Here is a 13,974-nt window from a genome sequence, read left to right as displayed (position 1 = left end):
AAGGTGATTCCGTTACTGCAGTATAGATTTTGCTACTGGCAATTAACATGTCATTTTTTTTTCTTTCCAGATTCTTTGTGCAGTCTACTCTGGAATCTTTACCATTATTATAAGCAATTTTTGCCGTCTGTTGAAGCAAGAATTAATGAATTGCGTAAGCCTGTGGAGAAAGAGCTCAAAGTATGTGTATAGGCTTGTATGCTGTATTTAGTCCTACAGGACGGGTTAGTTAAGGAAAAATAAGTCTGTTAGTTGCAGTCAGCACTGAAGGCAAAGTGGTTATTGAATGATCTATTCTAGAATGTTTTGTAGACTGACCCAATTTGTAGATGTGGTTTCTCACCAAGACTGTAATTGTTCCCTTTTCTATATCTACCACATACAAATTACAAGTTAAGATTTAATGTGGCACAGCTTATAGCTGTAGCAATCACTTCTACATCTCTAAACTTGACAGGGGTAAGTTGTATTAGAGAGGTGATCCCGAATTTCTCTCCATTTCCGAAACTTCAGACCATTTTTTTGTGATTTTTGTGCAAATCAGACCTGTAAAATCTGAGAGTGAAGAAAAAATTCATACGGATGCCATCTATGTACAACCTCTGGCAAAAGTCATGGAATCACCGGGCTCGGAGGATGTTCATTCAGTTGTTTAATGTTGTTGAAAAAAAGCAGATCACAGACATGGCACAAAACTAAAGTCATTTTAAATGGCAACTTTATGGTTTTAAGAAACACTAAAAGAAGTCAAGAAAAAAAAATGTGGTACTCAGTAAGGGTAATTTTTTTTCAGACCAAGCAGAGGGAAAAAATTATGGAATCACTCAATTCTGAGGAAAAAATTATGGAATCACCCTGTAAATTTTCATTTCCAAAACTAACACCTGCATCAAATTAGATCTGCTCGTTAGTCTGCATCTAAAAATGAGTGATCACACCTTAGAGAGCTGCTGCACCAAGTGGACTGACATGAATCATGGCTCCAATACGAGAGATGTCAATTGAAACAAAGGAGAGGATTATCAAGCTCTTAAAAGAAGGTAAATCATAACGCAATGTTGCAAAAGATGTTGGTTGTTCACAGTTAGCTGTCTCTAAAATCTGGACCAAATACAAACAACATGGGAAGGTTGTTAAAGGTAAACATACAGGTAGACCAAGGAAGACATCAAAGAGCCAAGACCGGAAACTTAAAGCAATAAGTCTCCAAAACAGGAAATGCACAACAAAACAAATGAGGAACAAATGGGAGGAAACTGGAGTCAATGTCTGTGACCCAACTGTAAGAAGCTGCCTAAAGGAAATGGGATTTACATACAGAAAAGCTAAGCAAAAACCATCATTAACACCTAAACAGAAAAAAACAAGGTTACATTGGGCTAAGGAAAAGCAATCGTGGACTGTGGATGACTGGATGAAAGTCATATTCAGTGATGAATCGCGAATCTGCATTGGGCAAGGTGATGATGCTGGAACTTTTGTTTGGTGCCGTTCCAATGAGATTTATAAAGATGACTGCATGAAGAGAACATGCTAATTTCCACAGTCATTGATGATATGGGGCTGCATGTCAGGTAAAGGCACTGGGGAGATGGCTGTCACTACATCTTCAATAAATGCCCAAGTTTACATTGATATTTTGGATAGTTTTCTTATCCCATCAATTGAAAGGATGTTTGGGGATGATGACATCATTTTTCAAGATGATAATTCATCCTGCCATAGAGCAAAAACTGTGAAAACATTCCTTGAAAAAAGACACATAAGGTCAATGTCATGGCCTGCTAATAGTCTGGATCTCAATCCAATTGAATATCTTTGGTGGAAGTTGAAGAAAATTGTCCATGACAAGGCTCCAACCTGCAAAGCTGATCTGGCAACAGCAATCAGAGAAAGTTGGAGCCAGATTGATGAAGAGTACTGTTTGTCACTCGTTAAGTCCATGCCTCAGAGACTGCAAGCGGTTATTAAAGCCAGAGGTAGTGCAACAAAATACTAGTGATATATTGGAGTGTTCTTTTGTGTGTTTGTTTTTCATGATTCCATAATTTTTTCCTCAGAATTGAGTGATTCCATAATTTTTTCCCTCTGCTTGGTCTGAAAAAAATTACCCTTACTGAGTACCACTTTTTTTTTCTTGATTTCTTTTAGTGTTTCTTAAAGCCATAAAGTTGCCATTTTAAATGACTTTAGTTTTGTGCCATGTCTGTGATCTGCTTTTTTTTCAACAACATTAAACAACTGAATGAACATCCTCCAAGCCCGGTGATTCCATAATTTTTGCCAGGGGTTGTAATATCCATTTTTAACACATGTAAAATCGGATGATTGTGTGAATATAGTCTAATATCCGTCCCTGAAAAATACACCATGCTTGGACTGCAATAAGCAGTCTGACCGCTAGGACCTCTGGCCTTCTACCTCATGAGGTAGCTATTTTAGGTCAGGAAACCTGGCGATCTGATTACAGTTTGTGCTTCACAGAAGTGTGAAACTGGCCTGGTAGGTGTAGATTTTATGAAATTGGCAAGTGTGATAAAGAACTTGTAACCCTTCTTATACTGCGGAATATGTTGGTGCTAAATAAGCAATGGAAATGTATCTGCTTATATTCCTCCATGTCAAAACTGGTGGGAATGTGTAGAAACTTGGGTTTGTGCAGTACCCAGCCACTGCTCATGGTGCAGCATTTTATTACAAGATAATAGTTTATTCTTCCTCTTTTGAGTATTAATGTTTTTAACAAGATCATCATTTTTGCAAGTTAATGTCTAATTTTTGGAGCGATTTTTTTGTAGGATTTTGTGAAAATTTCCAAGTGGAATGATGTCAGTTTTTGGTCCGTGAAACAGTCAGTGGAGAAGACTCATCGGTAAGATAATGGCTGTAGGCACATGATGCTCTTCCAGTTGATTACTAATCTAATTCATGGAGCTTGTGATAGTTTATATAGCTCAAGAGCACTTTTGTTGCCTTTATGTGGAGCTTTGCTTGAACCGCATGTTTCAGTGGATGTTCCAGGATTCTTGTTAATATCTCGCTTTCCTTTTAGAAAACTCTTTAAACACATTAAGAAGTTTGAAGCAACCCTGAATGAATCGTCCTCTTCAGCTTTAGTAGAAAGTGTCCACGAGGATCAGCTGGATTTCACTGGCACCGCAGCAGACTTGAAAGTCAAAAGAAATGCTGTGCAACAACTCTCTTCTTTATTGAACTCGCCCTTATCGGGAGCCAGCAGTGTACCAGTAAGGGAATGAAAGCATTTCAATTAACTGTTATGCAAAATCTTTTTTTTGTTGTTTGCTTTTATCTATGTCCAGTTTTTATATATATATATTATTTATAATATGTTGTTTTGTCAATTCTAGAAATACTGTTGACAAAAGTTACACACTTTGTATTTGTTTGTCGATATAGCCATATGAGGGCTTGTGTTTTTGCAGCATGAGTTGTACTTTTCAATGACCGCATCCATTTTACCATGTGCTGTATTGGAAAATGGGAAAAAAAAGTCCAAATGCCACAAAATTGTGTGGAAAAAAAAGCACAATTCTGCCATTGTCTTTGGGTTTTGTTTATGCAGCATTCATTGCATGGTAAAAATGGCCAGGTGATATGATTCTCTAGGGCACTGTGATTTCGACAATACTAAACATTCATAGTATGTGTGTTTTTTTTATTATTATTTTAATGGTGAGAAAAAGGATGATTCAACACATTTTTATTTCATATTGTTATAAACTTTTTTTTTATTTATTTTTTTTAAGTTTTATTGTATTTTTTGGTTTCCTTAGGGAACGATGTCTTGTACTATATACTACAGTATTTTTTTGCTATATATTGGAAAAATCACAGTCTCCTATGAAGTCCAGCCACAGGCTGGTCTTCATAGGAGTGCAGTCATGACAGGGTCTTCAGTAGATTCCTTGCCATCAACACCCTGTGATCTTGCCGTTGAGGGTCCGATGGGCACTTGGAACAGTGCACTTTCCAAGCCACGCTGTAACTGGCCCATGTCAGAGATTTGCAGCAGCATTTAACAGGTTATTAGCAGCAGGAAGAGCTTTGCTCCACCTGTGGCTGATAGAGGTAGATGATAGCTGAATAATACAGCCATCATTTGCCATTAAAAATGTAGGTATTAGTGTTGAGCGCGTATGTTCTATTAACCCTTTCCCCGAGTATGCTCGGGCCGAGCTCCGAGTATTTATAGCTGCTCGGTGATGTGGTTAAATCGCTCCCATGTGCATGATTTGCGACGGTTTGACAGTTTTACTACATGGGAGGAATGTCTATTTCTTACACATTCCTCACATGTAATAAAGCTGTCAAACAGTTGCAAATCATGCACACGGGAGCGATTCAACCGTATCACCGAGCAGCTGTAAATACTCGGAGCTCGGCCCGAGCATACTCGGATAGAACATACTCGCTCAACCCTAGTAGGTATACCTCCTGAGTCCACATCAAAGACTTGGACCCAATGCTGTTTTTGTGTTGGTTCAATACTTAAAATGAGATGTATCGAAACCAGTGCAAATGAAATTGCCTGTGGCAAACAATCAGATTCCATCTAATTTTTCTGAGGCCGTATAGAAATGAAAGCTGCAACCTGCTTGCCGTGGTTGACTACTACACTTTTCCAAAATGGCAATACACCTTTTCCCACTGTGTGAGTTGTGAAATGGCAGTTCTGTTAGGTTTGTATGTTTGCTACGTCACCCCTTTTTCTTTTTTTTTTTTTTTCTTTTTTTTAAAGGTAAGCTGTCACCAGGTATTTGCAACCCCATATGAGAACATCATGAATGTAAGACAGATATCCTGACTTCATTAGTGTATTAGTTACTGAGCTTATTGCTGCAGTTTTGATTAAAAACTATTTTATCTGCTGCAGATCTACCAGTTTTCTTAATGCTGAGCTCTATATTAACCTCACCCTCACTGCTGGTGGACAGCTTTTGGTGTATACTGTGCATAGGCAGAAAGCTGCCAATCAGAGGTCTGGCGGGGTTCTTCAGAGCTCATGAATATGGAGGATTTCCTGGCAGCAGATTTACTTGTCCCCTAGTTATCTCCTGCTGATAAAGCAATGATTTTATCAATACTACAGTAAGCAGCCCGGTAACTGATACATTGTTGGAGTCTGGGGTCTCCGTCTCTACATTATGCTGCTCTATGAACCTAATGACAGATTCCCTTTAAAGGTGACGTTTTATCATTTATTCTTCACTAGCTATAAAGTATTAATCCAGTCTGTTCTTTATCAGCTAACCTGTGGAGAGGATATCTATTCCACTGCCTCCCTTCAGTGCCGCCTTCCAAAACTGACTAAAAGAATGAGGCAATTGTGCAATACATTCGTAAAGGAGAGCGTATTGCCATCCTTGTTTGAAAGCCTCAATACATTTACAGGTATGAAAAAGACTGTACACTTTAACACTTGTGTTCGAGTCTGTCTAGAAAATGTAGTTTGTGTTATTTTGTCTTGTGCCAGAATCAGTCATTTCATTGTTTCATTACAGATGGGATTATAGAATCTGTGCAAGAGCTTCAGAATCTTACCATCAACCAGACGGCAGAGAAGGAGAAGCAGAAATCTGAGGCCAAACACATCTTAATGCAAAAACAAAGGGCACTTGCGGAGCTTTTTAAAATGTTGTCTAAAACAGGTATACTATGAGATGTTAGGAAGACATTTCGGACCTGTGTGCACCAATTGCTTTCTCCTTTGGTCCCATACTGCATTTGTACTTGCATAGCATCCTTGATCAATGATTAAATGTTTTAGCGTCCAGAATTGTATAGAATATTTAAAAAAAAAAACCACCTTTTAAATAGGTCTATAATGTTTAATTAAAACAATCGCCACCTGAAAAGTGGAGTATAGCACAGTTTAGTGCTGCATTTCTTTTGTATTTTTATTTATTTTATTCTTACGAGTAAAAGGAACCTGTCAGTTGATTTGTGCTACCCAAATCATGTGCAGCATGAATCAGAGCCTTGCTGTGTGATTGTAAAGAAGTTTATTCTGAAATTCCGGAGCGTTTCAGAGAAAAACTTACCTTACTACAAAGCCAGCCAGGAACCATAGAGAGAGACCTGACTTCTCCCCATGTCGCTCTAGTTGATTGACAGATCTCTCCCTTATGTACACACGAGACACACCTGTCCATCAACTAGAGCAGTGTGGGGAGAAGCCGGCTGTGGGCCACACCAGACTAGTTACTTACATTCCTATGGCCTCTGGCCAGCTCTTCAAACTAGATTTCCTTTGAAATGCTGGAGCGTTCAGAGAAAAACATACATTACTGCAATGGTGGAGCCAGGCTCTGATTCTTTGTTCCTGTGGTTTGGGCATGAAAGATCCTAGTGACAGGTTACTGCATAGCAGAACATGTTAATAGCTGGGTACATGTAGAAACCCTTTTTTGCTTTTTAGTGGTCACAATGCCATTTTCACCTAGTTACTGCATCTAGTGCAAGAATAAGGCTGAACTGCAGTATTAACAACTGCTCTTGGATGTGATTTACACTGTGTCTATATAAATACTGTTCTATAGTATAATAGTTATGTTCTTGTGGACAACAAAGAAATGCCTGAATGCAGTACATTTTTGGAAAATTAAGGTCCTTATTTATTCAAATTTTATTTCATTGGTGTAACTTTAAAAGATGATGAAATGTTTTTTGTTAAAGTTTAATAATGATTATATCTCTTCTACTGCCAAGCATTGCTGTTTATTAGAGACTTTAAACCATCCTTAAAGAGTAACTCTACTTTTTTTATTTAATTATTCTTCAGATATTGCAAAGGTATGCTTTTTGTAATCTACTTCATTACTGTATTTTGCTTCCTTCCCTCACAAACAGTATGTTGCTGTGCCATGTCAATGCTCAATTCATGCTCCGTTAGAAGCTCCATCCACCTGCAGCTCAGCAATATCCATACACTACCTTCAAACAGAGTAAAGTACTTTCTCTGTCTGCTTCCCACTTGGTAATCAGACTGGGGAATTCCCATACTCTTATTATTTATTTATTTATTTTTTAAACATAGTGTAGGAATCTTTGCTGAGCAGCAGTTGAAAGCAGCTTTTCAAGGAGCATGAAGTGAACATTAAAACAATACTACAGAGTTTTCGAAAGAAGAAGGCGAAATAAAGTGGTGAAATATATTTTAAAAATTCATAACTTTGTGAAGTTAAGAATTATTAAATAAAAAACGATGCTATTTAAGGGTATGTGTACACGTCTTTTTCAGGCGGATTAATTCAGAACTGCAAAAAATAAACATAGTGTACAACAATGTGAAAACAATATTTTTTAGCATTTTTTTGTCTTGAGACACTTCATTTAACCGCTTCAGGGTTCACAAACTTTTAAACTATTACAAGAAGTAATATGTTCATTCTTCTGGTGACTTCATTTGTAAGACCCCTGCTGTATACACTTGAAAGTATAGCGTAAAGGCGCTGACGAAGCTCCTTCAGGAAAAAGACAGACTTTTTCCTGTAGCGGCTTTCCTTCGGAACAGAGTCCACCTTAAAGACGCCATGTGCACATTCCCTAAAGCCGAAAAGGAAAATTTCTCCAATGCTTACATCTTCTTTATTGACATTCTTCCTATCATAAATTGTAGGCTTGTCGTATCGCCGAGGAATTGCATGGATGCGTACTAAGGACAATAAGGATATGCTTTGCCTCCGGCCTTTGGACCTTCACAGTGCTTTTGTCATCTCAAATCATGCCCTGGAAAACAAATCTGAGTATGGATATGATCTGTTTTCTAAGATAGTAATGTTTGCTTTAATCATTTTTTTAATAATTGCAAGTGAGGTCAATCACTAGGCGATCTGCAATTCCTTTCATGATAATCAAGATATGTATTTACCCAAGGTAACCAAAATATCTGGTGGTCTTTTTAGAAATAAATGCCTGTAAAGGTTGTTGTATAGGAAGTAGGCCAAGGAATCAATGCTGATGGATATTTTCTCTTCCTTCCAAAAGATTCTAGCACACGATTGGACAGCCGTTCAGCCCTCATGTAACGCATAGCATTCATTAGTTTGTAAAAACATCAGAACTATGAATACAAATTGCAGTGTTCATCTTTTCTTCACCCAGATACTCGACAGTTTCCAAAGCCAATAGGTACCTTAGATGTAACTTCCTAACACCCATGTAGTGACACAATATCAAACTCCATGGCATCGCAATCCTATCCAGCTAGGAGCAACACATACTCTGAAACTGTTTGTGTCACCACTTCTCATATTGGCTTTCTACTATTGTGGTGTTAAAATAAGCAATCTGTATTCTATCCTATTATGAAACAGTCAAGATAAGAATACAGCATACTGGATTGTTTTAAAAAGTAGAATTATACTCTCTAAACTATTTTTTGTAAATGAATAACACACAAACGTTTGATTAATTCCATCTTCATAGTTCCACGACTTGGCCTGAAAATAATGTGTATTGTTAAAAAATATATGTATGGATTTTGGTACTTGAACATATTTTTCCTTCAGGCTGCTTGCAGAAATCACAGCCACCTGGGATGGTTGTCAGAAGTATTTCTACAGATCTCTAGCTCGTAATGCTAGGCTGGAGACCGCACTGCTGAATCCTGTCAAGGTGAGAGATACAGATGCATTGTGGTGGTGAATCTGGGTATGTCTGGGAACTGAAGACCTATCATTTCTGTTCTGGAAAACCATTGTTACGTTTTACAGGCTATGGATCTGAGATGAGCATATTTTTCCAATTGCTGTGTCTGCTGCCAATTAGAGAGGAACTGCAATAAATAATATTTTATATTCACCACTTAATGATTGGCATGTTTTAGTCCTAAGCAACGAAACACTTTTGAGCGATTTTGCACACTTGGTTTTTAATAGCCCGAACTTTTTGATCTCTGGCTTTTTTTTAATAATTTTTGCAGATTTTAACTCCTTTTTCTGTGTCACATAGCACGGTTTTATTACACTTTTAGAAAGAAAAAAGATCCCTAAGCCATGACATTAGTAAGTGGCAAAACTTATCTGGTGATTTATGTAATTTTTTTGTCAACTAGAGCAACCGGCATTACCACGGACGTTGCTCATTGACTACTATGTGTGCCAAAAAAACAGTAGCAGTTAATAACGGTCTTAAATTTCTTAAATGGGCTCTTGCATTGTACATTTAAAGAGGTTTTCCCATGTTCATTTTAATCAATAGATCTTGGAATAATAATGACTTCCACAATTGGATGTGTTTAAATAAAATGTTCCTGTGCTGAGATAATCTTATAAATGTGCCCCTGCTGTGTACTGTGTAATGGCTGTGTCTGACCGTACAGGGACATGGTCTGATCATACCACAGCTCCTGGGCAGGGGAGGAAGCAAAAGGGTTTACAGAAAGGACAGCCCGGGATCGCAAATGATTCTTTGTTTGAGGTAAAACATTGATTAACCCCTTAATAACATCTGACGTACTAATACGCGTCTGTGCCCTGGGACTTAAGAGCCAGACCCGTATTAGTACGTCATCGCGATCGCGCGCGCACACAGGCTGTGCGGGCGCGATCGCCGCCGGGTGTCAGCTGATTGTCACAGCTGACACCCGGTACTATGTGCAGGGAGCGGTCCTGCACCGTTCCCAGCACATTAACCCCCGCGATCGAAGTCGATCGCGGCATTGCGGGGGCAAGGGGAGGTGATCGGCGATACTCACCTCCTCTTCCGGCTTCCAGCGCAGTCTGCAAAGGCTTCCCGGGTGTTGCCATGACAACCCGATGTCGTCATGACAACATCCGGGTCACCAGAGAGCAGGAAGATTGCTTGGACATGCGCAGTGCATCTCCAAGCAATCTTCACACTGTGCACTTCTGACAGCCTTCATGGCATAGGGATGGTGCTCCATTCCTGTGCCATGCAGGCGATCAGAAAAAAAAAAGTGAAAGTCCCAGAGTGGGACAAAGTAATAGTGTATAAACTGTGTGAAAGTGGAAAAAAAAAAAAAAAAAATGTGCAAAAATATTATAAAAAAATAAAAAAAATAATACACCAAAAATAAAAATATAATGTACCCATCAATAAATATTATTATAAAAAAAAAAAAAAACAATAAAAGTACACATATTTGGTATCGCCGCGTCCGGAACAACCTGACCTATAAAACTGTCCCACTAGTTAACCCCTTCAGTGAACACGGTAAAAAAAAAAAAAAAAAAAAACGAAGCAAAAAACAATGCTTTATCACCATACCGCCAAACAAAAAGTGGAATAACACGCGATCAAAAAGACGCATATAAATAAAAATGATACCGCTGAAAACGTCATCTCGTCCCGCAAAAAACAAGCCGCCATACAGCTCCATCAGCCGAAAAATAAAAAAGTTATAGCTCTCAGAATAAAGCGATACAAAAAATATTTTTTTCTATAAAATAGCTTTTATTGTGTATAAGCGCCAAAACATAGAAAAATGATACAAATGTGGTACCGCTGTAAACGTACTGACCCGAAGAATAAAGCTACCTCATCAATTTTACCACACGCGGAACAGAATAAAAAAAAAAAATAAAACAATTCCTGAATTGTTGGTTTTTGTTTATTCTGCCTCCCAAAAATCATAATAGAAAGCGATCAAAAAATGTCACGTGCCTGAAAATGGCACCAATAACAACGTCAAGTCATCCCGCAAAAAACGAGCCCTTACATGACTGTCTGCCAAAATCTGGAAAATTATAGCTCTCAAAATATGGCGATGCAAAAACTAGATTTTACAAAAAATGCGTCTTTTAGTGTGTGACAGCTGTCCGTCATAAAAACCCCATATGATTCTGGCATTGCTGTAATCACACCGACCCGAAGAATAAAGTCGTCTAATCGCTTATACCGCACAAGGAACGGCGTCAAAAATAAACTCTTGGGTTAGGATTGGGCTAGGGTTAGGGCTGGGTTTGGGGCTAGTGTTGTGCTGGGGCTAGGGTTGTGCTGGGGCTAGGGTTGTGCTGGGGCTAGGGTTGTGCTGGGGCTAGGGTTGTGCTGGGGCTAGGGCTGGGATTGGGATTTTTTTCAAAAGTAAGAAAAAAAGATGACGATATGGCGACTAGTGTTGAGAGCAAGTGCTCGCTACTTGAGTTTGCATCGGGTGCTCTGGTATGCATTGAGTATCGTGGGTATTTGAGTGACATGCTCGAGTCTCTGCCCCATATGCTTCGCAGCCAAAAAACTTTACGGGGATTGCCTGCCATGCACGAGCGATCCCCGCATGTTTTTTTTTGGGTGTCTAATAACCGTGAAACATGCGGAGCAGGGACTCGAGCATGTCACTCGAGCACACGCTGTACATGGTGCATACCTGAGTACCCGATGCAAACTCAAGTAGCGAGCACTTGCGCTCAAGAATAATGACAACTTATTCAATATGATGACCTAATGTAAACAAATTCTGTGCCGTACCTCTGGGTTCAAAATGTTCACTATACACCTTAATAAAATCCTTGAGGGGTATAGTTTCCAAAATGGGGACACTTGTGGGGGAGCTCCACTGTTTAGGCACATCACGGGCTCTCCAAACGCGACATGGTGTCCGCTAACAAATTGAATGGAAAATCGGCTCAAATTGTTAGCGGACGCCATGTTGCTTTTGGAGAGCCCCTGTGTGCCCAAACATTGGAGCTCCCCCACAAGTGACCCCATTTTGGAAACTAGACCCCCCAAGGCACCTATCTAGATGCATAGTGAGCACTTGGAATCCCCAGGTGCTTCACAAATTGATTCGTAAAAATGAAAAAGTGAAAAAAAAAACACTTTTTCATTTTTATGAATCAATTTGTGAAGCACCTGGGGTTCCAAGTGCTCACTATGAATCTAGATAGGTGCCTTGGGGGGTCTAGTTTCCAAAATGGGGTCACTTGTGGGGGAGCTCCAATGTTTGGGCACGCAGGGACTCTCTAAATGCAACATGGTATCCGCTAACAAATTGAATGGAAAATCGGCTCAAATTGTTAGCGGACACCACATTGCGTTTGGAGAGCCCCTCTGTGCCCAAACTTTGGAGCTCCCCCACAAGTGACCCCATTTTGGAAACTAGACCCCCCAAGGCACCTTTCTAGATGCATAGTGAGCACTTGGAACCCCCAGGTGCTTCACAAATTGATTCGTAATAATGAAAAAGTAAAAAAAAAACACTTTTTCATTTTTATGAATCAATTTGTGAAGCACCTGGGGTTCCAAGTGCTCACTATGAATCTAGATAGGTGCCTTGGGGGGTCTAGTTTCCAAAATGGGGTCACTTGTGGGGGAGCTCCAATGTTTGGGCACACAGGGACTCTCCAAATGCAACATGATATCCGCTAACAAATTGTCGGCTCAAATTGTTAGCGGATATCATGTTGCATTTGGAGAGTCCCTGTGTGCCCAAACATTGGAGCTCCCCCACAAGTGACCCCATTTTGGAAACTAGACCCCCCAAGGCACCTATCTAGATGCATAGTGAGCACTTGGAACCCCTAGGTGCTTCACAAATTGATTCGTAAAATTGAAAAAGTGTTTTTTTTTTTCACTTTTTCATTATTACGAATCAATTTGTGAAGCACCTGGGGGTTCCAAGTGCTCACTATGCATCTAGAAAGGTGCCTTGGGGGGTCTAGTTTCCAAAATGGGGTCACTTGTGGGGGAGCTCCAAAGTTTGGGCACAGAGGGGCTCTCCAAACGCAATGTGGTGTCCGCTAACAATTTGAGCCGATTTTCCATTCAATTTGTTAGCGGATACCATGTTGCATTTAGAGAGTCCCTGTGTGCCCAAACATTGGAGCTCCCCCACAAGTGACCCCATTTTGGAAACTAAACCCCCCAAGGCACCTATCTAGATGCATAGTGAGCACTTGGAACCCCTAGGTGCTTCACAAATTGATTCGTAACAATGAAAAAGTGTTTTCTTTTTCACTTTTTCATTTTTACGAATCAATTTGTGAAGCACCTGGGGGTTGCAAGTGCTCACTATGCATCTAGATAGGTGCCTTGGGGGGTCTAGTTTCCAAAATGGGGTCACTTGTGGGGGAGCTCCAATGTTTGGGCACACAGGGGCTCTCTAAACGCAACATGGTGTCCGCTAATTATTCAAGCAAATTTTACAATCAAAAAGTCAAATGGCGCTCCTTCCCTTCCGAGCCCTACAGTGCGCCCAAACAGTGTTTTTTCCCCAAATATTGGGTATCTGCGTGCCCAGGGGAAATTGCACAACAAATTTTGGGGTCCATTTTTTCTTGTTACCCCTGTGAAAATAAAAAGAATTGGGTCTAAAGTAACATTTTTGTGAAAAAAGTTAAATGTTCATTTTTTTCTTCCACATTCAAAAAATTCCTGTGAAGCACCTGAAGGGTTAATAAAGTTCTTGAATGTGGTTTTGAGCACCTTGAGGGGTGCAGTTTTTAGAATGGTGTCACTTTTGGGTATTTTCTGTCATAAAGACCTCTCAAAGTGACTTCAAATGTGATGTGGTCCCTAAAAAAATGGTTTTGTAAATTTTGTTGGAAAAATGAGAAATCGCTGGTCAACTTTTAACCCTTATAGCTCCCTAACAAAAAAAAATTTTGGTTCCAAAATTGTGCTGATGTAAAGTAGACATGTGGGAAATGTTATTTATTAACTCTTTTGTGTGACATATCGCTCTGATTTCAGGGCTTAAAAATTCAAATTTTGAAAATTGCAAAATTTTCAAAATTTTTGCCAAATTTCCGTTTTTTTCACAAATAAACGCAAGTGATATCGAAGAAATTTTTCCACAATCATGAAGTACAATATGTCACGAAAAAACAATCTCAGAATCAGGGGGATCCGTTGAAGCGTTCCAGAGTAATTACCTCATAAAGTGACAGTGGTCAGAATTGTAAAAATTGGCCCGGTCATTAACGTGCAAACCACCCGCGGGGCTTAAGGGGTTAAAAACAGGCAGTGAAATGTTTTACCTCACAGAAAGCATCA

General features: G+C 39.5%; 1 protein-coding gene across 1 annotated transcript in view; it reads left to right on the top strand.

Annotated features, from left to right (window-relative positions):
* The window catches only part of MDN1 (midasin AAA ATPase 1), a 253,888-nt gene that overhangs the window by 205,798 nt on the left and 34,116 nt on the right, over nucleotides 1–13,974 (top strand). The window contains exons 71-77 of the mRNA XM_073675707.1: nucleotides 71–180; nucleotides 2,799–2,872; nucleotides 3,053–3,245; nucleotides 5,268–5,412; nucleotides 5,523–5,669; nucleotides 7,640–7,766; nucleotides 8,532–8,637. Of these exons, the coding sequence (XP_073531808.1) occupies nucleotides 71–180; nucleotides 2,799–2,872; nucleotides 3,053–3,245; nucleotides 5,268–5,412; nucleotides 5,523–5,669; nucleotides 7,640–7,766; nucleotides 8,532–8,637 (902 nt within the window). The remainder of the gene's footprint in view (nucleotides 1–70; nucleotides 181–2,798; nucleotides 2,873–3,052; nucleotides 3,246–5,267; nucleotides 5,413–5,522; nucleotides 5,670–7,639; nucleotides 7,767–8,531; nucleotides 8,638–13,974) is intronic.

The sequence above is a fragment of the Phyllobates terribilis genome, unplaced genomic scaffold (genome assembly GCF_046119375.1).
Source record: "Phyllobates terribilis strain yellow unplaced genomic scaffold, ASM4611937v1 Scaffold_3__8_contigs__length_932513732, whole genome shotgun sequence".
Classification (NCBI taxonomy): domain Eukaryota; kingdom Metazoa; phylum Chordata; class Amphibia; order Anura; family Dendrobatidae; genus Phyllobates; species Phyllobates terribilis.
Note: the sequence above shows the minus strand (reverse complement) of the source record. Positions and strands in the feature narration are given on the sequence as shown.